The following is a 27907-nucleotide window of genomic DNA, read 5'->3' on the forward strand; positions in this document are numbered from 1 at the left end:
TTGGACAGACGACTAGCTTGAGGAAAATGGGAGACGACTTGGGTGACGAGTGGTGGGCACACGAGGGCAAGTCAGGTAATCTTGCTTGACTTAAGTATCTTTATTTTGTAGCGTTTCTGAAACGTGTGGTGCGGGAGGTGTTTGGTTTATCCCGATAAGCTAACTCTTAACATTAGCTTGTAGCTCTCGCGAGAAATGTCGCTGGCTACGGGTAAGCTAACGTTAGCTAGCCAGCAGGTACTGTTAACATGAGCTAATATGTGAAAGTTAACGCGTTACCAAAGCCGGCACGTGTAACACACACACACACACACACACACACACACACACACTCTCAAAGTACCAGCAGGTTTTTGTACAGCCTACCTGTGATTTGTTAGGACGGGGAAAGTTATCGTGGGCAGCAGGAGTTGTCGCGAGCAGAAGATGTGTAAACACGTGTGTTAGTGAGGATGTGTAAACACGTGTGTTGGTGTGAGTCATTAGAGTAAATGATTACGTTGTCTGTCGTACCCTTAAACCTTACAGTTAGCGCCCATTTATACATAAAGTTCTTCAATGTATTCCGCTCTTTCCATCCTCATCCTCGTGCAGGAACAGAGTCAGTTCCCTGCGGCTGTTTCTTCCACAGCTTCATGCACTCTGCATACCAACAGAGGGCAGTCCTGTTATATGTGCCCTGGTCTCATTGTTTTGGACAGCAAAGTGTGTACGTTATTGAAATGAAACGTTTATATTTAACAGACTTGCATAAGTTACACAAACCTGTGGTGGAAATGTACTATCATTTACTAAAGCACTGTTGGCTACTTAAGTATAATCTTGATGTACTTTAACTTTACTCGAGTATTTCCATTTTGAACTATTTATAACAGATCTAATCTATAACAGATTTTTGGCATGTTTAGCTACACGAGTTTCTAAAATGATGTTAAGGATTTAACTACCAAATAGTAATGTACATAATAAAAATATTATACTATATATATATATATATATATATATATATATATATATGTGTACAATATTTAAATACTACCACTGCACTGATAGAAGCACATACAATGAAGATACTCACCAAGCATATTACTTTGTTTATTTACATTTATTTGGAGGAGGAACGCGACTCTGGGAAATACAATATGATTAGTAGAATATGTTACAGGTTCTTTATAACAGGGATTCAGAGCGTTCATATCGCAGCTTTACCACCGTTACTGCAAGTTGCCGGCTCCGCCATCGCCCTGTTAAGAGCCGTGTTGAGGCAGTAGAAATGATCTGAATTTTGAATTTAGCACATTAGCACGTTCTTCAGTCAAACTGCTCAGAAGAATGTTTGATTATGCTTTACAAGTGCTCTATTTTAATGATGGTAAGATAAGCAACCGTTTGTTCTGTGGGTTAGAAAAGTCCCCCTATTACCTCGAGAGTAAACGGTCTACCAGCTGTTTACCTATTCAGGTGAGCAGCAGCATGAAATGAACATTCGGGGGCAGTCCTAATTGAACCGGTTGTTTGACTCTGCGTGACAAATGCTTATGATTGATCTATTATTAAATTAATCATTTATTAGTGCTTGTTCATGTTTTTGTTTTAATATCCCCCTGATACTCCCTGGCGTGGTTATAATCACAATTCTTGAATTTACTCTGCACATTTTAATGTGTGTGCACTGATGGAGTTTTCCCATGTTTCTGTCCTGTATTGAGAGCTCTGTTGCATCTTTTATGAGTTGATCCTTTAGTCTTGTGAGTCCTTGTTGGACCAGGCTTCTTTAGTGACCCTGAAGACCTCTGATTAAAGAAAGGAGGCATACGTATCTGTTAGTTGTTCACCTGACGTTAGATCATTCACATTTTTTTGTGAAGCATTTGTTTTTTGTGCAAAGATGTCGTCGTGTCGCACTTTTGAAAGTGGAATATATGACCTTTTATTGCCGGCTTATACACTTTAGCTGCACCACGGTGTAATGACATTTACATCATTACCATATAAATCTATGGACTCTATTGAGAGATGTCTACAGCTCTTTGGCTTTCTAGGTTGGCCCCTTTTTTGACTGACTGGCATCCCATCAGTGCGTACATTTGTCTCACAGAGCGGCTTGACAGAAAGGGCCGAGGGGCCGACTGACAATTGACAAGACGGAAAAGGGAGACTTGAAGTCTCTTAGTGCGTGGGACTGAGTTTAAAGTCACAAGAGTGAAGAGGAGAATCGTAAGAAGCGCTATGACTTTTATGGTGATGCTTCTTGTGGCTAAATGCTCAGAGTAATGACACCGTTTCTCACGAGGAAACTCCAGTCTGCCCTAAACTCTCATCAACTGCCTCATCTGGCTTCTTACCTTGCCAACCGGTGATGTCAGCGCGGTTAATGTTTCTCCCGAGTTTGTCGTCATATTCCGGCTCTGCCAACCTCTCCCACCACAGTAAGCCCCATTGTGTCCCCCCCAAACTGTCAGCTAGTTTCTTATTTAGACGACACAGCTCATCACAGCTTTTATTATAGCTCAATAACAGGCCATTTATTTCTGCCACTCTAACCATATATTTATATATTTAGTGGTTTTGACCCTTTTTCAAAAGTTGAACTGTTGTTGACTAAGAGCCGTGAATGTTGTGATTTAGGATTTAGGGTATGAGGTATTCTGGAAGTTGGATACTGTGATGATGTATTTCTCAAAAATAAACGATGCTCCTCATTAGTGTGCTACATATTTTTGCCAAATCCATCTCACCTTTTCTTAATGTTCTGGATCGGTCTACTTCGCCTGCATGCCTTAGGGTGCAGTTTGAGCAATTTAAGCTTCTTTTTTTTTACTCTGGTACTTTCATGTTTCACATGCATTGTACAAAGAGGAAAATCTGATAATGGACACAAGGATAGATTTATAATGTAAGCAAATCAACACAACCATGAAGTGAGCTGCATCACTGGTCTGCAATGGGAGGTTTAGCCGGCAGGAGATGACCAACTGTTGGCTAACAAAACATGACTGACCAGTATTGGCATGTCAATGGCTGCTCTTGGCTGCTTTATATTTGTTACCGTGAATGAGGAAACGCTGAGCAAATGTTTTACGGGGTTGTGTAAAAGTTGAAAAAGTATTTAAAAGTATGTTGTTTGTCCATTTTAAAGGTGTTAAGACGATGGTAATTACAATTGACCGTTTATCATTTTTGCTACAAATAGAAAAAGGCTTTTAATAGTCCGTCCACCATAAAACGTTAACAGACTCACCACCGCTAGGTGTTCCAAGTTTAATTGTTTCAGAGAAACATGAGCTGAGTTTTCCAGTGCACATTTGAAGGAGGTTTCACACTTACGCACACAGTTGTGAGGAATTTTGCTGTGGTTGAAATAGCTGGTGACTCAACTGTTGAATCAAACACACAAACAGTCTTTTAGGGCTCTACAGAATGTCATTTATTTACATTCAAAGCTTGTATTGATTTAGAAACAAGCCTAAAGTGACTGTTTTATGACGTTATCACCCTAAACAAATGGAAAATTATGATTGTTTGTTATATAATTTCCAGTGCTGGTGCTACTGATTCCCTTTGTGAGAGCAAACTGGTTTCACAGTGAACATTTTTTGAAAGGCTAAAAGCCAACAAATATGAATTGAAGCAGAATATTTTGTCTTTTTTCCAATAAATTTAGTTCTTCTGACTTTACAATGATCTGGAGTTATTGGAAATGTTTCAATCACATCGGTTGAAAACAATGCTACACAACCTCCACTGAAATCTTATTCTACAAATGATATATTATAATATTAGTGGCATAATCTTAATCTGCAGCTGTGCAAAAAGAGTGTTTAAACAAAATGAACAGACAATAGATGTCTACGTAATGAATGAAGCTTTAAACTAGTTGGTACCAGGTACAACTCTTACCTGTTCTCCAGTCATTCTTAGTTTTCTCCATTCAATTTAAAACGTGTCACGTAAACCGGTATGTGCCTGGTGTGTTGTGCTTCGCAGTGTTTAGTTGGCATCAAACCAGGTTTTTGGTCTTTTCTGAACTGTTTTGCATTTAAATTGTCCGGCAGCCTGTTAGCTGTGTTGATGCCGACACACTCTCAAAAGTATTCAAGGTGAAGAAATAAAGTCAACACAAACATTTTTAATAAACAGAAAATAAACATTGATGAAACAGAAGCATTTGAAAAAAGCACATCACACATTTGCTTGCGATGCTGTCTCGCTTAGCTCTCATACGGGTACTAGACACACATGTCATACAGTCAATAAAGGGTTGTTGAAGTCAGTCAGTCTAAGGACACACTAACTACACCAAATAGGATATACAAAGGCTCCTATATGACAAATACCACAAAGCATTTTATTTCATGAATGTTACAAAATCCCCAAAACTCTTGGTTCTCATTAGACAAAGTGAATTGTTTGAGTTGTTTGGTCCTTACTGAAAACAGTAAGCTGAGAATATATCTTCACCTAATCAAAAAGGCCACTTACTGTAATGTTTGAGGAATGTGAAGCTGAAGAGGCAGCAGGGGATATAGTGATGCTGCTCGTAATCGTGCCAACACCTTTGACGTGACAGCCATTGGCGAGCACCTGAGTCCTTTGCTCATGTCGGAGATAGTACGGCCCAACGGGCTGTGGCATGCTGTGGGTCATACCATTCAGAGACTGGCTGTAGGGGCTCCCCAGATGGATATGGATCTTGTTCTCCTCCGTGGCGACGATACTGGGACCCGTGTCGGTGCTGCCGGACCTCTGGTGTTGCCAGCCGCTCTGCCGCTCCGGCGTCTTGCAGTAGACCGCCTGATTCGCAGCATCCGTCGGCTCCGGAGAACAGGTCCTGACCGTTACGATCTGAACGGGGGAGCCGCCGTGGTCGGGTGTCACAGAGCGCGACACCCGAGAGATGGGCGCCCCGTCGAGCGGGGACACGATACGGTCGGGGCTGGAAGGTGGGGTTTTAGTGTTAACTGCAGACAGAGCTGAGTTCTGGATGATCGTAATTCTCTGTTTAGGCGAGGCGCCGCTTGTTGGAATGACGGCCGTGCTGGTGTAGGACGTAGCCGTGTCTCCGTTGGGGCTGCTTATCTCCAGCGTGGCCGTGTTGAGGATGTGATGCGGTGTTACTTTGATCTGCAAGGGCTGCCCCGGTGTGTGCGTTAACATCATCACCTCTCCGTTAACCGGTTGGTGCGCCTCCGTGCTATTGGCCGAGCGGCCGCCGTATTGGCTCACGTTGTTATTCGTGCTGTTCAAGCTGTTCAGGTTGTTGACCAGAGAGCTTCTTCTGTTCATGACTTCCGCGTCGCGGCTTGGTTCCTCATCCTCGTTTCCTTCGTCTAGTCTCTCGCTGTAGTCGGGCGGCAGGCTTTCTGCTGGCTCGGTCTGAACCTCCTTGGCGGTCTGATGGAGGTCTGCAAAGCGTTGTTTGTTCGCACCGGGTGTAAGATTCTTGATTTGTCCGTGCCTGTCGAGCTCGCTGCACAGCTCCTTCATCTCTCTGGCCAGCTCTCTGTTGCTGGCCTCCTGCTGGGTCAGCTTCCTCCGCAGCGTGGAGTGATCCGTCTGAACCCGGCAGATGGACTCCTCGGTTCCCATCAGCTTGTGGAGCTTCTGCTTCAGGGTGTCGACCTCTCTGCCCAGCAGCCTGGACTTGACCTGCTCCTTCTGAAGGCGGCAGAGGAGAAGGTGCTCCTGGTTGACCTCCTGCTTCTCTGCCTGCTCGTACCTGGATAGCTCCCTCTTCGCCTCCTCCAGCTCCTCTGTTAGAGCCCGGGACCGCCTCTGTTCCTCCTTGAACCTCTTTTGCAGCGACTCAAAGTCACTTTCCACCTTCATCAGCTCCTCCTCCAACACCTCCTTGTCCCGTAGTCTCCTTTGCAACCTTTCTAGCTCCAGGGTCAATTCTTTGACTTTGTTGTCCTCTGTGTGGCAGCGGTGGTCGGCGTTGTTTGGAATAGAGCTGTGTGCGTACTTCTCTTTCTCTTTCCTGTTTTCCAAGATCTGCAACCTTTTCTTCATCATAGTGATTTTACTCTGTAGCTCTCCATTCCTCTCCCCTTCGCTTTTTAGTCTGTCTTGGAGCTCATATTTTTCCTTCGCTATGCCCTTAATCCTTTCCTCTAAATCTGCCTTGGACCTCAGCGCCTGCTGCCTCTCCTCTCTCAGTCTCTCTGTCGTTGTCGCCAAATTGCTTTGCTCATTTCTTTTGCCCTCCTTCCTGTTGAGCTTTTCCTCGGCCTGCCGGAGCCTCTCGGCCATGGTCTTCCTGTCCTCCACCAAAGCGACCGTCAGTGACCTGAGCTTGGCCAGGTCCTGTCTAATCACCGCCTCGCTCTTTTCCAGGTGGCCTTCGACGGCCTCCAGCTCTCTCACCCTACCTTTCAGAGCATCGAGCTCGCCCGCCAGCACCTCGCTAACCTCCGTCTCTCGCTCCAGGCTGCCCTTCAGAACGCTACAGTCCTGCCTGCTCTTACCTAAAGCCTCCTCTATCCTGTCCAATTCGCTGATCCTCCCGTTGAGTTTATCCACCTCAACCCTCAAGCTACGGCAGCGGCTGGTCTCCCTCGCCAGGCTGCGGTCCAGGTCTCGACACTGGTCCCACATGCGTACCAGCTCCTCGTCCTTTCCCTCCATTTCCACGACCCTTCTCCTCAGCAGCTCCACCTCGGACAGCAGGCTCGGGGCCGTCATGGCGTCCTGGCTTTGGTGGAAGATGGAGGCTTTATTGTGGTGCGGGGATTTGAGCTCGTCCCTCTTTGCGCCGGGGTAAGCGGCGCCGACCTCCCGCTCTATGCGGTCAGTGACGGCGGTCAGTTCTTTGACGCGGCGCCTCTGCTCCTCCAGCAGCTCGCTCAGACACCGTTGCTCCCTCACAACCAGCAGTGCAAAGGCCTTCAGCTCGGTGAGCTCATCCTTTAGAGCCGATACTTCTTTTTCCCTTTTCTTCTCCTTAATCTCCTGGAATTCTCCCTCCTTTACGATGAGGAGCTTGAGTCTGTAGAGAGAGAGAAACAAACGATGTTGATGTCAAACTGTTTTGGCATGCTTTTATTGTGTAATTGTCTCTCATTCCAGCCTCCAAGGAAGCTTTGCAGTGTTTATACTTAACCTCTTGGCCACAACTTTTAAACACAAGCAATTTCGTAAATTGTGTATTTCCAGCACAAACATTTATTTATAATCTTCAGAAGAATTTGAATCAGTTTCCTCCTTACTCAAACTTCTACAGAAGCCAGTGATGCTTTCTTCTTTGTACATGCTTGTAAACCGTAAAACATGAAGATACGTCCATGTAATTCCACGTCGCTCTGCATTCTGTAGGATGTTTAGACTATTACGGCAGATGGTCCCTTGGCAGGGAGTGTTTGCTAATTAAGAAGTTCCTCTACCCTTGAGTACCCTCGGCACTGCATCCAAATCACCCTCCTCCTGTGCCCCTCCAACGCTGCCCCGTTCCCAGCGAGGAGCGGCAGGAATTCCCCCCCCGTTCCATAAGTAATTACAGACCGGTTGCATTTACAAGTGCTGTCACTCCCCACATTTCCCCAGATGCATGCCTGCAATGTACAAATGCGTTTGATACACACTGTGCATTCTTCATTTTTTTTTTTTTTTGTCAAGTGTTATTGCAAGTGAGGCGCACTTCAAAGTGATCTCCCACCAGTCAATTTGAACTATATTGGAATCAATCTCGTGTGAGTGTGTGGACGTTGAGTACTGGAGGCATCCAGAGGGCTGAGAGGTCTGCTCGACATGCTTAGATGCATGTTTTCCATGTTAGAAAATGTCCTCTCTTAACATTTGATGAGAAGCATGTGGAGAGCTTTGTGTGTAAGTAATGGTTTGTGGATGAGATCTTTTAGAGCAACTAATGTGTAAAATACGAGTCTGCACATTGTGTTTAAGGATTAATACATTTTACATTTAGAGCATCTGTACTTTTGCCATTAAGATTCATACCATATGTGTGTGGGTGAAAGGGTTAAATATATTTTTTATCATATTCCGAATTGGATTTGTCGCTGGTCTGAAAGTTGACACTCTATTGCTCTAATACATAGATTAATAGGTTACACTACCTAACCTCAAGATTAGTTATTATTGGTCCCACTTGTAGTTGTGAGTCTTGTCAATAATGCTTCTTTAAATAGCAAAGAGTTGCAAACAGAATTGTAAACTGTAAAAATTGCATTTTCAGTGAAACGGTTTCAGTGATTCTTCATTTATTGTTTTTAAATATACAGTTCAGACGCCTCTTTGAATTGCCAACATGAAAGATGTTCTATCGGAACTCTGCGGGACTGGAGAGAACTTAATTTGCCCGTAACTCATCTTGCAGTTAATTCGTTTTGTGGGTTAATACATTTTTTAAATACACATTCTAACTTTTCCGCTGGTCACAAGTCTCTGGACTGTTCCTACCTGTGCCGTGTCGTTGGCCTCTGTCCTTTTTTAAAAATCCTTAGCGAATAAATCGCCTCCACTCTTCTACCTCTCCCTTTCCCGGAGATCCCAGTGATGTGGACATTCCATCCGGAAAACCAAACATTATGAGAAGTGCGCTGCACACGGAGTCTCACTCGCAGTCCTTGGCGCCCATTACATCATCAGCAAGTCCTTATATGGGACTGTACAGGCTCTACTGATGTGTGTGTGTGTGTGTGTGTGTGTGTGTGTGTGTTCTTGTGTGTGTGTGTTTTTGCTGGAGTTCAGCCCATTCCAGATGAGGTCATTGTGTAGCGATGCCAAAGAGGCTAATGGGAAGGACAGAATGTGTTTGTGTGTGTGTGTGTGCGTAGCAAGCTAAAGCTTTAATCACAATTCAAACTAGAATGGCTAACAGTCTGTGTGCAGGGTTAGCCTGAGCAAACATGTTAACTATGCTGCATAAGTGCTGCTAGGCCTGTAGCTCATACACACTGTATTGTGTGTGTGTGTGTGTGTGTGTGTGTGTGTGTGTGGTGTTCCCATGTGGTTTAAGAAGAGAGACATGTTTTGTGAGTTTTGCTTTGCCTGGGGCCTGATAACCTGACTGTGAGATGACATCATCAGCTCATAGGCCCTCAATTACAAACATATGTCGGCCTCTCTCTCCCCGTCTATTCAAATTTTTCAATTCAGTATGTTTCATTGCCATAAATGTAACACGAACAACATTGCCAAAGCATCAAGTAAATCAGATTATAAAGAAAAAAAGAACACGGTGCAATTAATAAAATCTGTCTCTTTCTCTCTTTATCAGTTCAAAAAGGATTTATTTGCATGAACAAAGCATATACAAGAATCATCTGTCTCTCGCTCTCTCATTTTCTTCTCCACCATACCTTCTTGCTTTTAGTTATTAATTGTAACTGCCAGCGTCTTTCTAATGAATCCCTCTCTGATGGTATCAGTCAAGTCGAATGCATGAGCTCAGTGGAGTAGGGAGGGATGACAGACTATGCTCTCATTATTCCCACTGCTAGGCTCGTCTGTCACAACATGAATACCAAAAATGATAATGGGAAAATAAAGGATATATTATCTCACTAGATGATACTACCGCCAGCGCTGCAGGAGGGAGCACTTACTTGCACTGTGGCTCCCAGTTCTAGCTCTCTGTGGGAAATATTCCTCCGGTGGTATTTCTTTCTGTCAAGCAAAAACCATCTAGTGTCCAATTAAAGGAGCGCTATTTTCTCCGTGCCATGTTGTCCTCGCACAAGAATGTACAAAACAGCCTAGAAGACGCACTTCAACTTCAGTTTCTTTAACATTTTCATGTTTTTCAAGCATTTTCACAACAGGCGTGGGACTCTAGATTGCTCGTATGTTCAGAGAAAACAAGGAAAGCTTTGCACAACAGTGACCCAACATTTGTGCCACAGAAAAGTCCGATCACAGTTCATAAATACGCAAGCGATGTCTTCACGGTTATTGGAGGTTTTTGTCAGCTCCAGATCCAGCAGCTCTGTGCTAACGCAACACATTTCACAGAATAGTTTCTACGACTCTCATTGCATCGCTTGGTCACGCGTCCCTTTCACAAACTCGTTTTTGTCGTAAAGCGCTTTGCGGTTTGTTAAGCCAACAGTTATAGTGCAAAGTAGAGAGTAGGTCCACACAGCGTACATCCCATACTGTGCAGCCTCGACACAGAGTCACTGACTACGCCGGTTATATAAGTTAATGATGTACGGCATTCTCTTTAATCCCTTAAGTGATTGATTACAACTGTGGCGGCCCGTCTCAAAGCCAGAGATCACTGAGGTTGATAGCGTAGTGGTTTTGTTTGTAACGGCGATAACTTGATGATGAATGGTTTTAGTTGTTTATCTTAAGGCTATTATGCGTTTTTGAATAATTAGGAAATTGCTCTTGCTGCTCTTCACCCTAAGCACTTGCAAATTGATTATCAGCTGTGGATAGATATAGACAATATATCAACCCCGCTGGACTAATCTGCTTTGACGCTGAAGTCGTCTTTTGTAAGGAAAGGTCTCTGTAAGATGAGATATTTCTCTGGTTGTGGAATGTGAGGGAGAAGTCCTCCTCATTCCTCACAACTCCGATCCGCTCAGACCAACTCCCAAACCAGAGTTCACGAGGTCCTGTTTTCGCTGAGAGGAGGGGTTGGCAATCTACAGCGATTTTCCTCAATTACAAGTACGATCCCTCAAAGGCACTTCCAGGAAAAGCCTAAAACATCGCCCCCTTACATGAGGGGAGCACTCTCCGATCCGTTGTCATAGCTCCTATTTTCACCCAGGGGTGTAATTTGGGAATATTGAGTTTTTGTAGCTGCTGCCTTCTTCCAATCCTCCAGATGTGCTGAGCCTAATGCTGTATAAGGTCACAGAAAAGGCATATTGAAGATTAAAAAAAACAGAAAGAAAAGCAGCTGCTTCGGCTGCCCCGGATTACTTCTCTTCATTTACCAGCACATTTAATAACGTTGAAGCGGTGACTAAACTGACCTCATATGCTTTGTGTAGCTAATAAAGAGGCCCAGCAGCTTGTGATCAGAACAGCGGTTCTGCTCTGAAGTGATGCTCTGCCAGACTCTTACGGTGATTTAAGCACTTCTTCTTCTGACATATTATTGGCTGGGCCGGCAGATTTTGGATGTGTGTCGAGTGTAAGGGATGGACGCGGCGAAGTTTACTTTGTCCGTTTCAAGCTGTTTTTCTAAAATGTTTCCTCCACCATGTTTAATGTTAAAGAAAGAGCTTTTCCCTTTTCATTGATTGCTTGTTAACCGTGTTAGTGGCGCGGCTTTAGGGCTCGCGACGCTGGTCTGTCGGCCCTCTAGCGCCACCAGCAGGTTGACATTTTAGTGAAACTTCACAACCATTGTTGTATCATTCGCCATGAAGTTATGTAGGCGATTTATTCATTCATTCATGGTCCTCTAGCCACAACATGAGGTCGGCATTTGTGGATTTTAAGGGAAATATCTCTTAACAACTATTGCCATGGATTGCCATGAAATTTGGCACGGACATTCATGCTCCCCTCAGGATGAACTGTGATAACTTTGTTGATCCACTGGCCTTTCATCATCAGGGCAACATTTTTAATTTCTCCAATACTTTTGTTTATGACTAAATACTTGTCATGTTCATCAGTCCCAGCTGTACTTTGTGTTTAGAGCACATTATCAAGTGTTGGCCTGCTAACACACTGAACTAAGAAGATGAACAGGCTAAACCTTATACCTATGGGTTAGCATTGTCACTGTGAACATGTTAGCATAGCCTCCAGCACGGCCGTAAACTCTTTCAAAGTCATACTTCTAGATCATTCCGTTGCTGCATCCGTAGCACTTACTGGTGATGATGTATTGCTGAGCCGGCCACATCACTTGGGGAGGGGAAAACGGGAACTAGTTTAAAAGTAGTTTGTGGCTTTTTAGTTTTTTTGATTCAGAACCGGGGTGAACAGATGAGCGCATGGCTGTCTTTGGTGTGTCGAACATGTGTGTGCGGTTAATGCCCGAGATGCTGTCAGCCCATTGACAGCCCATAGGAAACACTCACACACAGAGCTTGTTCTGATAGCTGAGGTCGGAACAACCCGATCGCTGCATTGTGATGTGCGCTATGTAATCATCCTCTGACACGCAACGGGGATCATGCTATGGCATAAAGTGATTATATGCCGTGACTGGAGTTTGCCTTATAGTTGACTGCTGAAACGGGTCATCTGCTGCGCACATGGCACCTTGTGGAACTGCTTTTGTAGGGAAATGAAAAAGAGAGAGGGGAGGGGGGGGGGATTTGAAGCCCGGCTGAGTGTCTCTCTTAGCTCAGAGCGTACGCTTTGAAAAAGAAACAGGGAGGGAGATTGAAAGATAGTTCAAGTGGATTTGGAGTAGGAGTGGAAATTCTTTCAGTTAAATATTTAGGCTACTGCACAGCGAAATGTAAGAAAGACAGGATGGAGAGAGGAGAGATGAAAGGGACCGGCTGTATCGCCATGTGCCGTGTGTTGTTTACCCTGTGGATGAATGCAAGCATTGACTCAGCTCAAATCTTTTTCTGTGCCAAGCTCAAAGAAGCTGAAAATCAGTTGGGAACACAAAGGAAGGGAATGTAAACTCTTTTTTTTTGTAAGTGTGCCTTAGAACACAAATACATTTATAAAGGCAAAAGAGCTGTGGATTGATTGTGAATTTGCAATGAGGAGTAGCTCATTTATTGTGTTTTTCAGGGATGCAACAATTACTATTATTATCAATTCATCTGCAGATGATTTTCCCAATTAAAGTCAAGTAATTGATTGGTCTATACAATGTCAGAAAATGGTTAAAAAACGGCCATCATAACTTTTTAAAAGTCCAAGGCGACTTCCTCTGATTGTTTTTGGTCTGAGACAAACACAAACATATAAAGTTACCACACAGCCCAACCTAACACTGCAACTTCAGATTCTGTGATACATTCACGTGGGATGTTTTAGACTATTGAAGGAATCAATAAAAGAGATGAAAAACCCCTCTTGTGTTCAAAGAGCCAGGAATGTTTGAGCCACACAGGGTTCACACTGCACCACAGACATGCTGTCTACTCATGTATTAATCATCATTAGGACGAGATTAACCACAAAGCCTTTATGTGTGCATGTTTTAGGGTTCCACATTGTATTTGAATAGACAGAATTCTAGTAAACTTAATCGCTCTACTGGCATGGCTATTTCTGGTCTTTAATTGTGTGTGTGTGTGTGTGTGTGCGCCTGTGGTGGATCAGTAAACTTTTTTTTCACTTTGGCAGACAACTAGTCTCCTCCCAAGGCTGCGAGCCCAGTGCGGGTCCAGTCTAGATTACAGAGTGGACTCTGGCGGTACGTGAGCCGAGACGACCCGAGACTTCAACACAGCGGCCCCCGTCGCGAGGCCTCAAATTGCATAGGAGGGCCAGTGACCTCCTTCATGTTAGACCTAGCTGTACCCATAGCCACATCTGAATGTGCTCTCTATTTCTGAAGGGAACGTTTCTACCCACAAGCAAACCGTCGGCCCATTTACTCGGTTTAGGAGCGGGCCTTGTCCTGTGTTGTGTGGTGTTGTTGAATTAGGGCAGGAGGGTGCCAATTTAGACTGTACACGTAATTGCATGTGAGTGTATGTTTATGTGTTTACAAGGGAGAGTGAACAGAGCCGGGCTGGCCGCAAGGTCCAAACCAAGTCCCGAACCTAAAGGGGGACTGTGTCTGAGTGGAGTAGCTCCTAAGTACAGCCTTGAGGTCGCATACACTGGGGGCGGTAGGATCGCAGCAGCCAAGAGAGCCTTTGCTCTCCCACTCAGCCGTGAAGAGCATTAGAGACCAACATAGACTAAAAGAGTTTAAGCCTGCACAAGTGTACATCACAGAGCTCAGATCTGGCTTGTTGCAGAGTGCCGAAATACTTTAATCCCTTAGCCTCTTTCTACGCTAGCTGTAAATCCTCATCTCTTTTACATCGGGGGGGATTCTGAAAGGCACGGGGTGTTTAGCATCAGTGTAGCTTCAAGGCGGGCTACCGATACGGCGTGGAATATCAATGTTTTGTCTGGCGTTCATCTGAACCGCTAGGGTTCGGTGCACCGACCTCTCTCTGTCCTCCTGCAGTTGCGCGGTGAGGCGGTTGCTCTTGTGGATGAAGGCCCCGTGGCTCCTCTCTCGCTCCTCCAGCCTGCGTAGGGCTCCGCTGTGGGAGCGGGACACCTCCTGGAGCTGCTCCCGCATCCGCTCGGATGAGCGCTTCTGGGCCTCCACGAAGTTGTTGAGCTGATGGGGGGGGGGGGGGGAAAAAGGGAAAACAACTCAGAGATCTGCAGAAGTGCCCCACTGTTAACATGCATTTTTTTCCACTTTAGCCTTAGGGGGTGGTGTAGCAATCCAGAAAGCTTTTTAGATTTCAGATAAGATTCTTTCTGCGCAGTAAATGAATGTTATTGGAACTATGTACAGGTTACTTTGGATAACTTGTTCTCTTGTCCTAAAGACTAAAACTGCACAAATCAAGAGGAATACATTCACCGATTTTCTAATTATTGCGGACAAATATCTCCAGCGCCTGTAACACCTGTAGTACAAAAATAACAAATGTGTGCAGTTGTGCAGCGATGCGGGCGTAATAGATGCTCTTATGTTGGACAGTAATGCATTCCCCTCATTAAATTTGATCAGCCGCTCCATATGGTGTCTGGTTTCTCACTGTTGGTACCTCAGCAACGGGTTCTTTGTACACATCCTGCAGGTGGTCCTGCTGGGCCCGTAGGGAGTCTCCCCGCAGGGCCCGGAGCACCTTCTCCGGTCCGCTGAAACCATATCGGGCCCCCAGTAGAGCCGAATCTGTCTCCTCCGTTTTCAACAAGGCAATTACTTCGTCTCTGGCCTGGAGTGACAAACATCCCAGTAGAACGCCGGCTTTAATCTCAGTGTCTTACAATAACTGCAGTCACTCAAAACAGTTAATGTGAAGAAAAGATCCCACCTGTAGTTCTCCCTCCAGAACACTGAGCAGGAACAACAAGTCATCACGGGACAGGTCTTCTCTTGTGTGTCGGCCCTCCCTCCTCTCCCTCTTATCTCCCTCCTTGGCCCTCCGAATAGTGGTTTTTGGGGGCAGCATGGCGTGGAAGGGAGGCTTCTTTTCATCATCTTGATTCCGAGAAACACCGTTGACGCTTTTACCAAGTGGGTGCATGGCTTTAAGTCAACCTAGAGGATGATACATTATTGGAGGTGACAGCTGAACACAAACAGATGTGTGCTTCAGATCAAAGACTCATTATTTGATCATCTACTGTCTTTTTTATACTATTATCGTCTATTTGCCCTTGTTTAAATGGGTTGCATATTTATTTTTTTCATTTTAAAGCAGCGCGACATAACATCTCGTGTATGAATAGTCCTGTGGCGTCTTCACAGTACAAGTGGTTATTTTGAAGCTTCCATGAGTGAACGTCTGATGCAGATTATATAACCCCTTTTGTGGGTTAATCCAAAATCAGAAGGCGTCTAATCATCACTGTTGGTGTTACTGAACTGGATAGGCCTGCGCCTGGCATTACTTTGTTTGAGGCTTATGTCATCTCATAGTCTTACTCTTAGCACATTTACAACAATCACTGTCAGCTTCGCAGACAAAACGGACTGAAGGTTGCCAGAAAGCAGGACCGTGATTATGGACAATAGATGTGTGTGTGTGTGTGTGAAGCAAATCGCATGATCTTAACAGTGTTAGCTAGCCAACTCTCTCTGACTTGGTGTTCTCATCCCATATTTCGAGGCAGAAAGCAAGCAGGTTCTTATTAGTGAAGGATGATGTCATCGCTCTGCTTCTCTGGTCCGAGCGCTCTGTGTCCGGGAACAACTCTGACTCCTCAGTTGTTGGTCTGTTTAGATAAGTTAGCCCCTTGTGTTTCCCACCTTTTTGGACATTGCGAAAAGCAATTAGGGGGAAGTATATAAAATAACAATGCCTGGAGACCTGTCATGTCACTGCAGTTGTTTTAAGACCTCCTCTGAGAAATTCTGTTCCTGAACAGGAAAGCGATGAGACTATTTCCTCCTCCTCCTCCTCTCCCCCTCTCTGTCATTCTCTCTTTTACACCAGCACACGTATGCACAGACAGGCAGCATCTGCTTGTTGTCAACATGGCTCAAGAGCAACCTTGAGCCTCTCTAAACAAGACGGACAGCACGAGCACATAAGGGACAAACGTTGTGTAAGAAAAAACCCCGAGCAGAGAGCGACCCTTTGAGCCGGTTCAAACTGTAGCCAACACTGTGCCTCAGCCGTTGAATCCCTGCGAGAGTGTTGGCTTACTTAATAGATTGTGTTTGCATAGAAGTATTTTTCTCCTGGCTCTCTTGTGCGGAAGGAGAGCGGCGATCTCCGCCTCCCTCCCCTTCCTCTCGCCCTCTCGGTATCAATCAGGGAGACGGATGAAGCTGTCTTAGCTGTCCCTGCGTTGCTTTTACTCCACTTGTTTTCAGCGACAGGAAGGGATGATGAAAGCTCTCAACACAATCGCTGAGGAGTTTTCATGAGGTCACTTTTAAACTGTCAAAACTTGCTGCACTAAGGACTTATATTCCCCACACAGCACAGCACCACTCCCTAATGCAATCTTTTTATTTGTTATTGGTACAGATAAAGATGGCGACGGGTGGTGGAGCTGATGTGGGTTGGTGATCTTTGGCGTGTACTGTATTGTCTTTGGTGGCCCCGGGGCCACTTGCATTTACTTTCTCTGCCCGTCCGACGGTGTCGTTAATGTGAGCAGTCGAGATGCATGCCTGTGTGTCCTTGCCCTTGGCCTTCAATTGACTAATGTAGATGGTGTCTGAACAGCTCACTATGCTCTCTCTCTCTACCACACACACACACACACACTCTGATGGCATTAGTCAGACTGTCTTCGTCTTTAGTGTGCTCACAGTGTCTAGACAAGCACGTGCACACAGACACACGCACGCTCCCACACGATGCCAGGCATGTGAAAAATACCTCTAAACCCGAGTTCTGGCTCAGAGCCAGAGTCTGCCTCAATAATGGTTGCAAGGGGTCGCCCCCACTGAGGACCGTCCGCCGGCAGGCAAGGCTGGCAGTCGCACATGTGGCCGGCCACCTCTGTTTATTTATCCCAACACTGCCCAGGGCAGCGTGCCTGCATCCCTACCAAACCCCAAACTGGTCTACACATGCTACACAGTTTGGTATCTTAACAGAGAAGTTAGCAACATGAGCAAACAACCTGGCCCCCACGGCCCCCGGGTAGTTTTGGTTTGAACCCGCCCCCCCCCCCCCCCCCCCCCTTGCTCCAGCAATTCATTCTCCACGAGCAGCTCATAGCCACTTTATGTCCACCTGTCATGGGACGCTGGTTCGGCCTATGCCCCGGAGTCCTCTTCGGCTTCCCGTTTCCAGGGTCAAGTTGGCGCAGCACTTTGCAATACGCACTCCGTATGGCTGATGTATGCTTTGGCACGAGCACAGGACCGCAGGCATGGCCGGTAAGAGTGTTGCAACGGAGCAATGATGCAGCTAGCCGGCCAGCTAGAGAGAGCGGGGGATGAACTTATTTTGTCACCAGGATTCCTGCTGTTGTACTTTATGATTATGAGTGTGGTTAGGCTGCACGTATTGCTAAACGCTTCATACGCTGATGACTTTAGCATGAAGACAGAGAGCGTTAGATGGCAATCAACCACTAATGAACTTTCATGGTCAGGGAATTTACCATAGTTTTCAGCAAATTAGTTTTGACTCGGGTGTCTTGACTAACGTGCATTCTCTATTGCTACCAGAGAAGGGTTAAGAAACTAAAGAATGCTCTTGGAAATCTTGTCAGCTTTGGCAGCAACCGTGCACGTCTTACAAAGCACAAGGATGATTTATAAACTTAGTTATTTTCTGCCTTAAACATCATTCCCTTTCATTATTTGGGTGTGTTTGTGTTTGATGCGCATGACAGAAGATGTTAAATATTTGAGTAGGGCTCCAACTCTCCTTTTTTATTGCCATCGATAAGTTTAAAGTGCCAGATGTGGCAGTGTTTCCTGCCGCCTGTGCTGTTTTAAAGTGCTCGAGGTTTACACGACCACTGAATGTTGATGAAAGAGCACAAACATTTTGTAACGATATAGATTCCTGTGATCTGGACACTTGGAATCAATATGTTCCTACTCACCGTCAGTCTGCAAGTGATCTTTGAAGTCTACATAGTGGTGGTGTTGGTGGTTGAACTAAAATAAAAACTAGTTTTAACAGTATAAGATAATGCAGTACTGTGCTTGGTACTTTTCTAAAAATATTTATAGTAACTAGACAGTTGAAATTAGACCTATCGTCTCAATAAATGTAGTTTCTCTTGTTGTCGTCTTTCCAAATTGATGCCTTTTGGTCATATGTTTTGAATGACCTAAATTATAGTGACTGAGGCCTATAAATCAAATGGTAAGCATAGCTGTGGAAAGCAAAACAGCCTTTTGTACACCAATGATGTAATGAGATAGGGTCAACATTGTTTTGTAATGCTGTAATGTTTGTCCACTAGAAGCGATCTATGTTGAGCAAGAACTTCTTGACAGAAGCTCGCTGAATTGATTTTTTGACACCGGATGTTAGAAACCACATTCCGGAGGAATGGATGCAATGATGAGGACAACATTTGGCCAACAGCAGTATCCCCGTTACATAAGTTGCAATATGCCGGCAGCGCGACGGGAGACACGGGTTTCCTCAATTGGTTCTCGGGAAAGCTTAAGCTTTGGGTTATTTACAAAACCTCATGTCTCTGATTAGCACCTCCTGTGCGACATCATCAGGAGCTCCTATCACGCTCCGCCACCTCGGATCGGCTCGACTCGAACATGTGAATGTCACCGACCCAATTTATGTTTGGGGGGGCTTTACCATATAAGAACATGAATTATGCAGAGAACATGAAGGCTAGCGCGAAACAAGTCAATTTAGCATAATTCTTTTTGTGAGGTACCACTCCTGAGAGGCAGACATCAGAGGTCAGATCATAGATCTGGTGATCAGACGTTTGCTTCAACTGTAACAGAGAAGAGGACCAGCTGATGTGTGATAACGCGCATAACACGTGCAAAGACATCGGATAGATATGCACAAACTCAAGGTCTCACTTTATATTCATGTGAAAAAATTGACGGGGAAATTGAAAAGCACTTGATCCAGATTCCATATGTTAATACGGTTGGATTGTGTGTGTGTGTGTGTGTGTGTGTGTGTGTGTGTGTGTGTGTGTGTGTGTGTGTGTGTGTGTGTGTGTGTGTGTGTGTATAGCACACCACCACGCCTGTCACAAGAGTTGTACAGGACGTCCCGCTTTGCACATTCAAAATATGGTTGCAAGAATCCTATATAGTTAATCACTGTGCATCCAACACTCCCCCTGCTGGTGATGCTACCTTCCTGCACTGTGTCATGTTCAAGCTCTGGCTACATGTCCTGTCAAACCCTAACAAGAATAGCCCAATAACAATTACTCCCATCCCCTCATTGGGCAAGCTTGTAAATTTGGCAATGACAGTGTGAATCCTCCGGACTTATCTTTATTTCAACTTCACTTATCCAGTGTAACTACAAATCCCTTGATTAGCAACAATCAACATGGAAATAAGTCATTTAGTACAAACTCCAAGCGACATTGGACTGAACGGGTCGGACAGGGAACGTGTTGGAAGCCGATGAATCTGTAACCAGAACGGTATTCCACTCGGCCTCGCTGCCATTCCGCCATAGCCTGCTTGTTCATTTTGTGCATGCCGCCTTAAAGTCCCCATTGATTTAACAATAACACATGCTCAAGTTGTGGCTTTAGAGAGGAAACTGCAGGCCTCCAAAACCAATAACTGCTACAGCCACATGCACACGCGCACCACTCCCCAAATCAGTCAATACTACATGTCCTGAGATGAGTTTATTGATTGTCTGAACAAGCGCTGAATTGATTTCATGGGAAAGTATCATATTGTTTTTATGGACGCACACAACAGAAACGTTGCACAGTGTCTCTGAGGCGGTGGGCGTCTCCATTCCTGTAACGTGACGTGTTTTGGCCTGTGTAGAGGGATCAGTGACCCTTTATCCTCCCGCAACCCAAAGTGGTGTCTTTACTCAGACTAATAGAGTTAACTGTGTCGATGATGAAGAGATCAGTTGTGTAGGCACAGTGCCAGTTGACACGAGTGAGCACAGCACCCGTTAAAAAAACATAATAACCAAATCCGAGTGCCGTTTGTCTGAAACTGAAACAATCAACCGTTTCCTGGCGCCGGTCGATTGATCCTCCTTTACAAATCCAGTCAGCGCCGTTGACCGTCCATTAAAAACCAGTCGCCTCTATTGATCAACCATTAAAAGATGGCCGAGCTGCCCCATTTCCCTACATCTGAGCCCTCTCTCCACAGCCGTTTGGCTTTCATTGATCTACGGTTAGCTGAGCTGTAAGCTCCGTCGCCTCGTACGCGACTGAGAGCGTACTCGTCTCCTCCTACTGGCTCCACCATCGGGGGGGGGGGGGGGGGGGGGGGTTGGGGGATAAGATATTGACCTCATAGATTATCACTTGAAACGGCCTTCTCTGCACATATCCCCCCGCCGCAGCATTCAGCTGAATCGGTTGCTTTTCGCGTTCGAGGACAGCAAACTTCCAAGAGAAAATAGGGACCGGAGCACACGGATTGATTTGCAGCTTTCAATAGTGGACTCGACACATTAGTCTGTTCGTACTGCGTCTTCATCACAGTCAAAGTGGACAAAGACATAAGTGCAATCAGTGTTCTCTAGTTCTTTTTTTTTTCTTCTACTGCTTTACTTATCAAGTCTGCATTTACTCAACCGCTGTCATTGTTGCCACAGACTCCATTCATTCACCGTCCTTTTTATTCTTGGCTAATGCATCATTTGTTGGTTCTTTTCATACGTCCTAGGTGTAACGGTTCTTTAAGCCCTTTAATCATCATGTTGTATTGCAATTTAAATGTAGTCTATTGATTTTTATATTGCCCTGGTTATTGCATTGGCATCAGTCTGAATGCAAAGTTATGCAGCAAGGACTACGAAGCACAGAGGAGAGATTTTTTTCTCTTCCTTTCTCACTTTACTACTACAAACCTGCACAGTCCAGTGCTATCATTCAATATAACGAGTTAAAGAAATCTGAATAAATGAGTGGAGAAACATAATAAACATCCTCTGCTTTTTAATGCTGAATGACTTATTTCCAAGAAACGCATGAGCACATATCTGGTCAACCCAATGTTTAAAGCCAGATGCCCGTGGCAGCCAAACACCTTACTTTTTATTTAGTGTTTCCCTTTAATTTGTTACCCAGTGTATGTCGGGTATGTGTTTTACTCCAGCAGTGATGAATAGAACCCCATTAGAGCCTCATTCACTAAGCCCTGTGGGTCTCATTGCAAACCCTTATTATTGATCAGGTAGGCGCACCATCCTCAGCCCGGTTTGGTTGTCATCAAAACGTGCACTTTGCGTGTGATTAATCAGTGATATGTGCCTCTCACCATCCATTGTAAGGCTTTAATATGTCAAGTGCTAATTAAAGACAGATTGGATGTACAGATTTGATGACTTTAAATGAATTGGGGCCCCCAGGCCCTCATAAATGAAGAATTCTCCAGATAAATGTTGTGTTTGACAGCATGTACAAAGATAGAGGAACCCAAAGCTATTTTTTTTTATAACCCCTAACTTCTTAATGACCTGTAGTGTTCTCTTATCTTGCATACTATAGTACAGGAAACTATCCGGTTTTGGTCAAACTGCAATATCTAATCGGATACTTAATGTGTCTGGTTGATTGCATTGTTAGTGAGCATTAGAGAAAACAGCCCCCGTGACGCCTTTCAACCTCCTGTGATGTTACATTGTTGACACGTATTGGTACAAGAATATAATGCTTCATGTCTGTTGTGCTAAATGAGTAGTAGAACCCTGTAATTGATGAGTCATTCCCTACACACCAAATTAAATACATGCTGAAACGACTCATCACCTTTTAGAGTGTTGCTGAATGGCTCCTTGACCGGTGTGTTAAGTTTGCCGTAGTGTTAACGGTAAAATTGAAAGTGTGTGTCAGGGCTTAACATCAGCTTCCACTCATCTGAGGGTTTTGGTTATCTTCTGAACCCCACAGGCGTATTGTATTGATGTGTGCTTCACAGCTCATTGAGTACGAAACAGCCACGCAACCATGTAGCCCAAAGCCCGATCCTACCCGTAAGTACCAGCAGGGAACATATAGACGTACCTGCTGCAGGACAGGTGAACCGCTTACTGGTCATATATACTGGACTTTGCTTTGATTGTAATCCATTTAAATCTCCAGTATGTTGAAGTCCTCCCGTGTGATTAGTCTTCCTTCTTCCCTTCGTCCTCTGTTTCCTGGTCTTTGGCACCTGTGTGTCCTCACGTTCCTTCAGCATGAGAGGGCGAAAGGGATGAGTTCTAGCACAGCAAGAGAGTGGTAAATTATTGCTTTCACCCATCAATAGTGGGAGTGGTCTTTCAGCAGAAGGGAGTGTATTGCTGGACAGATGACGAACAAATGAGGACGAAGGTCTAGGTTGATGTGGAGAAGGGGTGTGGCTATTGGATAATAGAATGAAAACGACCTGCTAGAGAGAACGAGAGAGTAAGACTACAATGCCCCCAAGGAAGTTCTATTGAAAACACCAACAATAAAGTGGTGTATGGATGAAGATCGGATGAATCGATTGTGAGATGGGAAATTAGAAAGGCAGAACATATGGCGTCAGGTGTTACGGCTGCATTCACACCAAATCAGCGGGAAAAAACAGAATCAGTATAACGCATGCAATAAAAGGTGTTTTTATAAAACGTGAGTCACCACAACCATGAAAGGTCCTTGAGCATGCAGCTAACTGGACGCCCAAAATATCATGCAGTTTGTTGCAGCAGGATGCTAGATTAGTCATGGACAGACACAGAGGTGCACGCTCACTCACGGACACACGCCACCTCATGAGTGTTCCATATTCTTGGGGCGCTGTGAGCAGTCAAGAGCAGCTGTTCTTAAGGTTTTTGGGATCGTAAAACGGTAGGGAGATATAAAAAGGGGGCGAGGCCATTTAGTGCCTTAAAAACTAAGAGAAGCACTTTGACATGAATTCTAAAATATAAAGGAGGAAAGTGTAGTTGATGTAAAACAGGAGTTATATGACATATTAACTAATTTTAGGTTTTATTGAAACCCTGGCAGCAGCATTGTGAATGGTCTATAGTTTTGCAATGGCTGCTTTTGGTAGGCCAGTATACAAAGCTTTACAGGAGTCAAAACAACTCAGTAGAGGTTTCACTATCGCTATATTGTGCAAATGATAAAAGGAAGTTTGGGTCAATTATTAAAATGCTGTATTGTGCTCGTAATTAGAGGTACGAATGTATTAATTTCCCCTCAACTACCTATTTCAGAAAACACTTATCCTGTTTCATCTGTAAGCTATATAGGCATTGAAAAGGTTTATCTCCCGAAAAGAGATGGTATATTGTTAGTTTACTATTAATAGTAAACTGTTGTTTAGTTTATCTTTTGTAATGGCTAAATTAATACAGCCATGTGTGTCCATTTCTTTGCAGCCCTTACATTTAGATTGTACTCAATCAATGAATGTAGAAAACTCTTGTTGCATCTCTGGCCACGCCCCTATGGGTCAAGCTCTTGTTGCATCTCTGGCCACGCCCCAATGGGTCAAGCTCTTGTTGCATCTCTGGCCACGCCCCAATGGGTCAAGCTCTTGTTGCATCTCTGGCCACGCCCCTATGGGTCAAGCTCTTGTTGCATCTCTGGCCACGCCCCTATGGGTCAAGCTCTTGTTGCATCTCTGGCCACGCCCCTATCAGTGAGTCCCAGCAGGTGTTTTCCATCAGTAGTTAGTGACCTGTTTTGGTGCTTCTGATTAGGTTTTGGCTAGCAGTACTACGTGCTTTGCTTGAACCATCAACCCATTGCAGACACACAAGCAGATTCCTCTGAAGATCTCATAGAAGTAGTCAGACGTCACCACCACAACTCAAACTTTGGCTCTTACATACTTGAAACTAATTTGTGTCCACTTAGAGAAGATGGAGGCGATATATTAGACTGGAGGAACTACAAAGAAAAAGTAGGAATTTAAAAAATGCACTCTCAGGAAGGGCACTGCAGCAAAATCCACGCATTTATTGCACAGCTCGCTCTGGCATCTTTTTTTTTTAAGGTATTTTGAACAAGCCTGAATATACGCCAGAGGGGCTGAACGTGACCTCATAGCATGAGACGAGAGGTGTGCACAGAGAAGTGGTAGCAACAGAGAAGCTAAATATAACCACATGCTTGGATTGAGGACTGCTGCGTGATTGTTATCTCGGGGAAAGTTTTTGTTTTCTGCATTGACTGAAGTGTACGGCCTGGAGAACACTTACACCTGGTGAGCAAACCAAACAGCCTAAAAACATGATGTGCAAATGCCAAATCAAAACTATGGAAACAGATTCTATAACTCCGTAAGCCTATAACCATGGGTTATGACTAACAGCAAAACCTGTAGTGTGTTCTCATCCTAAAAACATACATTGCCAATAAAGCTGATTCTGATCTTAATAGTTCATTCATCTTGCACTGCAGTTCCAAGTTAACCCATATATCAAGAAGTGTAATGAGGAAAATTCTCCCTCTTTTTTTTTTTTTTTTTTCCAGATGCGTCTGAGGCGGAGGAGGAGACACGACAAGAGAAACCGCCAACAGAAAAAACAAAGAAAACGAAAAAACCAGAGAAGAGGAAGAGTGTAACGGAGGAAACAGTGACGGCCAAGAAGAAGAAAAAGACTCAACAGGTATAAAACTGTGTTCTTGTAAAATGATCAGGAAGGTATTCTTTTAGATTGAATAGATATCAGGTAGTGTTATCAAATTAATGGCACAAAACTTGTAATCTTAGTAAAATAGTAACATTTTCAATATACCAATGTGATGTATTGGACTTGTTTGTGTTTTAGAGCTGGAACAATTCTGCAATAAATAAGTAAAATAGAATATCTTTGAAGTTTGGACTGTTTGTTGGTTATAATGAACTCAGATCTTTATTCCTGAGGATTATGCAGGATTATCCTCATGAATCTACGTGTACTGTTTTCACAGAAAGAGTGTATTATTCCTAAAAAGAAAGACACCGAGGATGAAAAGTCAACAAAACCCAAAAGAAAGAGGAAGGTGAGTGTGGTGACACCTGTTTTTTTTTTTTAAAGAGGGACAACAGTCAGTGGGCTTTGTGAATATTACTGTAAATTGCTGTGTTTCGTTTATCAGAAGAAGACGATTACGGATGTCTTGTCGTCTTCGGAGCCCAAACCAGGCTCTCCGGCAGACCTGCAGACCCTGGTCACGCAGCATTTCGCAGACAAGCTCTCTGTGATCGAGCAGGAGGAGTTCAAATTGCTAGGTGAGTCGGGGCAAGTCCCCTTTTAAACTGTGAAATTCGGCCAATATCTGCTGATTCACTGAGGTCACCGTCTGCTCTCCCACATCTTCAGACTCCAGCTTCCTGTCCAGCAATGACTTGACGCACACCCTCTCCTCGTATCTGAAACAGGGTGAGTGTTGTTCTAAACTACAAACCTCCTATTAGCTGTTGACTTTTGACACACGCGTCTCACTTTTATTTCCCCCCTTTTTCCCCTGTTAGTTTGCCCCAAGTGGTCGAAGATTCAAAAGCAGCACACGGAGAAGAGTTCCGTGGTTCTGCTCGTCGTCTGTAGCTCCGCCCTCCGAGCCATTGAGCTCATCAAGTGAGTGACGCACCAGAGACGTTTGTTCAATTCCTTCCTTTTACAACTTTTTAAAGTTGCACTCACACTATTTGTTCTGCGTTACTCCCAGGCAGATGACCGCCTTCAAGGGTGAAGCCAAAGCAGTAAAACTTTTCGCGAAACACATCAAGGTAGTAGAGACGACGGGTCATCATGACGCATGCGCTTTGTGTTCGACGGCGGGTTTTGTCGGAAAACAAACTCAACGGTTCTCTTTTATGACCGTAACAGATGGAGGAGCAGGTGAAGCTGCTGCAAAAGGGCGTCACCCACATAGGAGTAGGGACGCCCGGCAGGATCAGCGCTCTTATTGAGAAAGGTATGTGTGGGCTCAACGGTCCTCCCTGTTTGATACTTCCAGGCGCTTTAAAGTTGACCTGTGCAAACTCTTTGTTTTTGGTCCAGAGGGTTTGAGCTTGCAGGCGCTGAAGCACGTGGTTCTGGACTGGAACTGGAGGGACCAGAAGCTCAGAAGGATGGTGGACATTCCCGAGGTGAGCTACTGCCCCCTGCTGGACTGAGAAGACAATCAGCTTGTTTTGTCTAATCACACAGCACGGCTTTATGAAGTATGAAAAGTAATATGTTTTTCTTATTGTTACTTCAATCGGGTGTTAGACCTTCACTGTGCCTGTGCAGAGACACTAGAAGTCTGTTCTTCTGTCTATTTGCTGAGGGGAGGATGTTTTTTTCAGTTTAATCCGTGGTGGAATGTAACTGAATACATTTACTCAATCACTTAAGTACAATTTTGAGGAACCTGTGCTTTACCAATTAACGTGTTCTGCTACTTTAAACTTTTACTCCACTATATTTTGAAGGCAAAACTTTTTACCTCACTACATTTATTTGACTGCTTAAATTACTAATTAATCTGCAGATTCAGATTAATACAACATATAAATCAACTAATAGATCATAATGTATTATTATAGGATAAACCAGCTTTTACCAGCTGCAACATTAATGTGATCTACAAAAAAAAGAATCCATCACTAATTAAAATCCTGTAGTAGAATTAAAAAATATCTGAAAGTAATTTGCATAATGAGTGCTTATTGGTAGGTTGACTACACGTTGAGGCGCTGTACGTTTACTTAAGTAAGATTATAAATCAGGACTTTTACTTGTAACTGAGTATTTTGACACTCTGTGTGTCATGGTCCAATATGCATGTTGTGTGCGTGATGTGAGGATGGACTTCACAGTGAAGTAGGAGACGTCTTCTGTCCAGTTGTGACATTTTTTGATAGGAACAATATTTGCATATTCATATAATCTGGATTTGTCAATTAGGGAGGAGCTAAAATGTAATTTATAACGTTTTAGTCAAACACCTTATTAGACACATGTCATTATTCTTTTTTCTTTACATTTCTGTGTTCTACATCGTGCGCACGTGTCTATTTCAGGTCAAGCTGGACTTCATGAAGCTGCTGCAGGGTGGTATCCTGAAAGGTTGCACAGAAGACAAAGTGAAGATTGGACTATTTTAGCAGCACATTGTTGATGTGCTGATGATCCAAAGGACGCCTTGATGTTTAAAGCTACAGATCGATGTTCCTCCCTCCATGCTGGGGGGCCTCATCCTGTTTGTTCTCCCTTTTGTGTCGGCGTGAAACCTGCGCCGTGCTTTTACTATTTTCGGTTTGTTTCGCTGTTGTTGTCCAACGCGACGTCCCACTGTGATGGATTGAATAAACAGACTCTGAACGAAACCAGCATCCTCTTTTGTTTGTTTAGTCTGACCGTGGGACGTCCCTCCTACGGAGAGTGTGAGGTCATCTGTTTACGTGCCCACAAGGAAGTCCCATTTCTCATAACATGCTTTGATGAAGCATTTTAAAGCAAGGGGGGGGCAACAGATTATCTGTGACAGCGAATTAGAATAAAGATATATTACACAATAAACCCACGCCTGTGGCATCTCGATGTGAACAAACAGGAACCTGTGTGTCTTGTAAGAAGGAAGCACAAAGCATCACATCACAAAGAAACACGGAAGTAAGAGAAAACAGGAAGAGGTAGTCAAGTAAAGGATTGTGGTTAATAAGTAACAGGCCACATCTGTCACCCCCGCCCTG

At 44.4% G+C, this 27907-nt stretch overlaps 2 protein-coding genes across 2 annotated transcripts; one reads left to right on the forward strand and one right to left on the reverse strand.

Moving 5' to 3' along the window:
- Positions 1–27535, forward strand: cmss1 (cms1 ribosomal small subunit homolog). The gene is made up of 10 exons (XM_079169648.1): positions 1–75; positions 24715–24851; positions 25156–25227; positions 25324–25456; positions 25548–25607; positions 25700–25802; positions 25894–25954; positions 26055–26142; positions 26229–26317; positions 27236–27535. The coding sequence occupies exons 1-10, from the start codon at positions 27–29 to the stop codon at positions 27317–27319; spliced, it is 876 nt and encodes a 291-aa protein (XP_079025774.1). The 5' UTR covers positions 1–26; the 3' UTR covers positions 27320–27535.
- LOC306704462 (filamin A-interacting protein 1-like) lies at positions 4115–8474 on the reverse strand. Its single transcript, XM_079170825.1, has 2 exons — positions 8416–8474; positions 4115–6988 (listed from the first exon to the last, which is right to left on the reverse strand). Exon 2 carries the CDS (start codon positions 6682–6684, stop codon positions 4462–4464), a length of 2223 nt encoding a protein of 740 aa, XP_079026951.1. The 5' UTR covers positions 6685–6988; positions 8416–8474; the 3' UTR covers positions 4115–4461.
- Positions 27536–27907: the final 372 nt, after the last annotated feature.

This window comes from Pholis gunnellus (genome assembly GCF_910591455.1).
Source record: "Pholis gunnellus genome assembly, chromosome: 12".
NCBI lineage: Eukaryota > Metazoa > Chordata > Actinopteri > Perciformes > Pholidae > Pholis > Pholis gunnellus.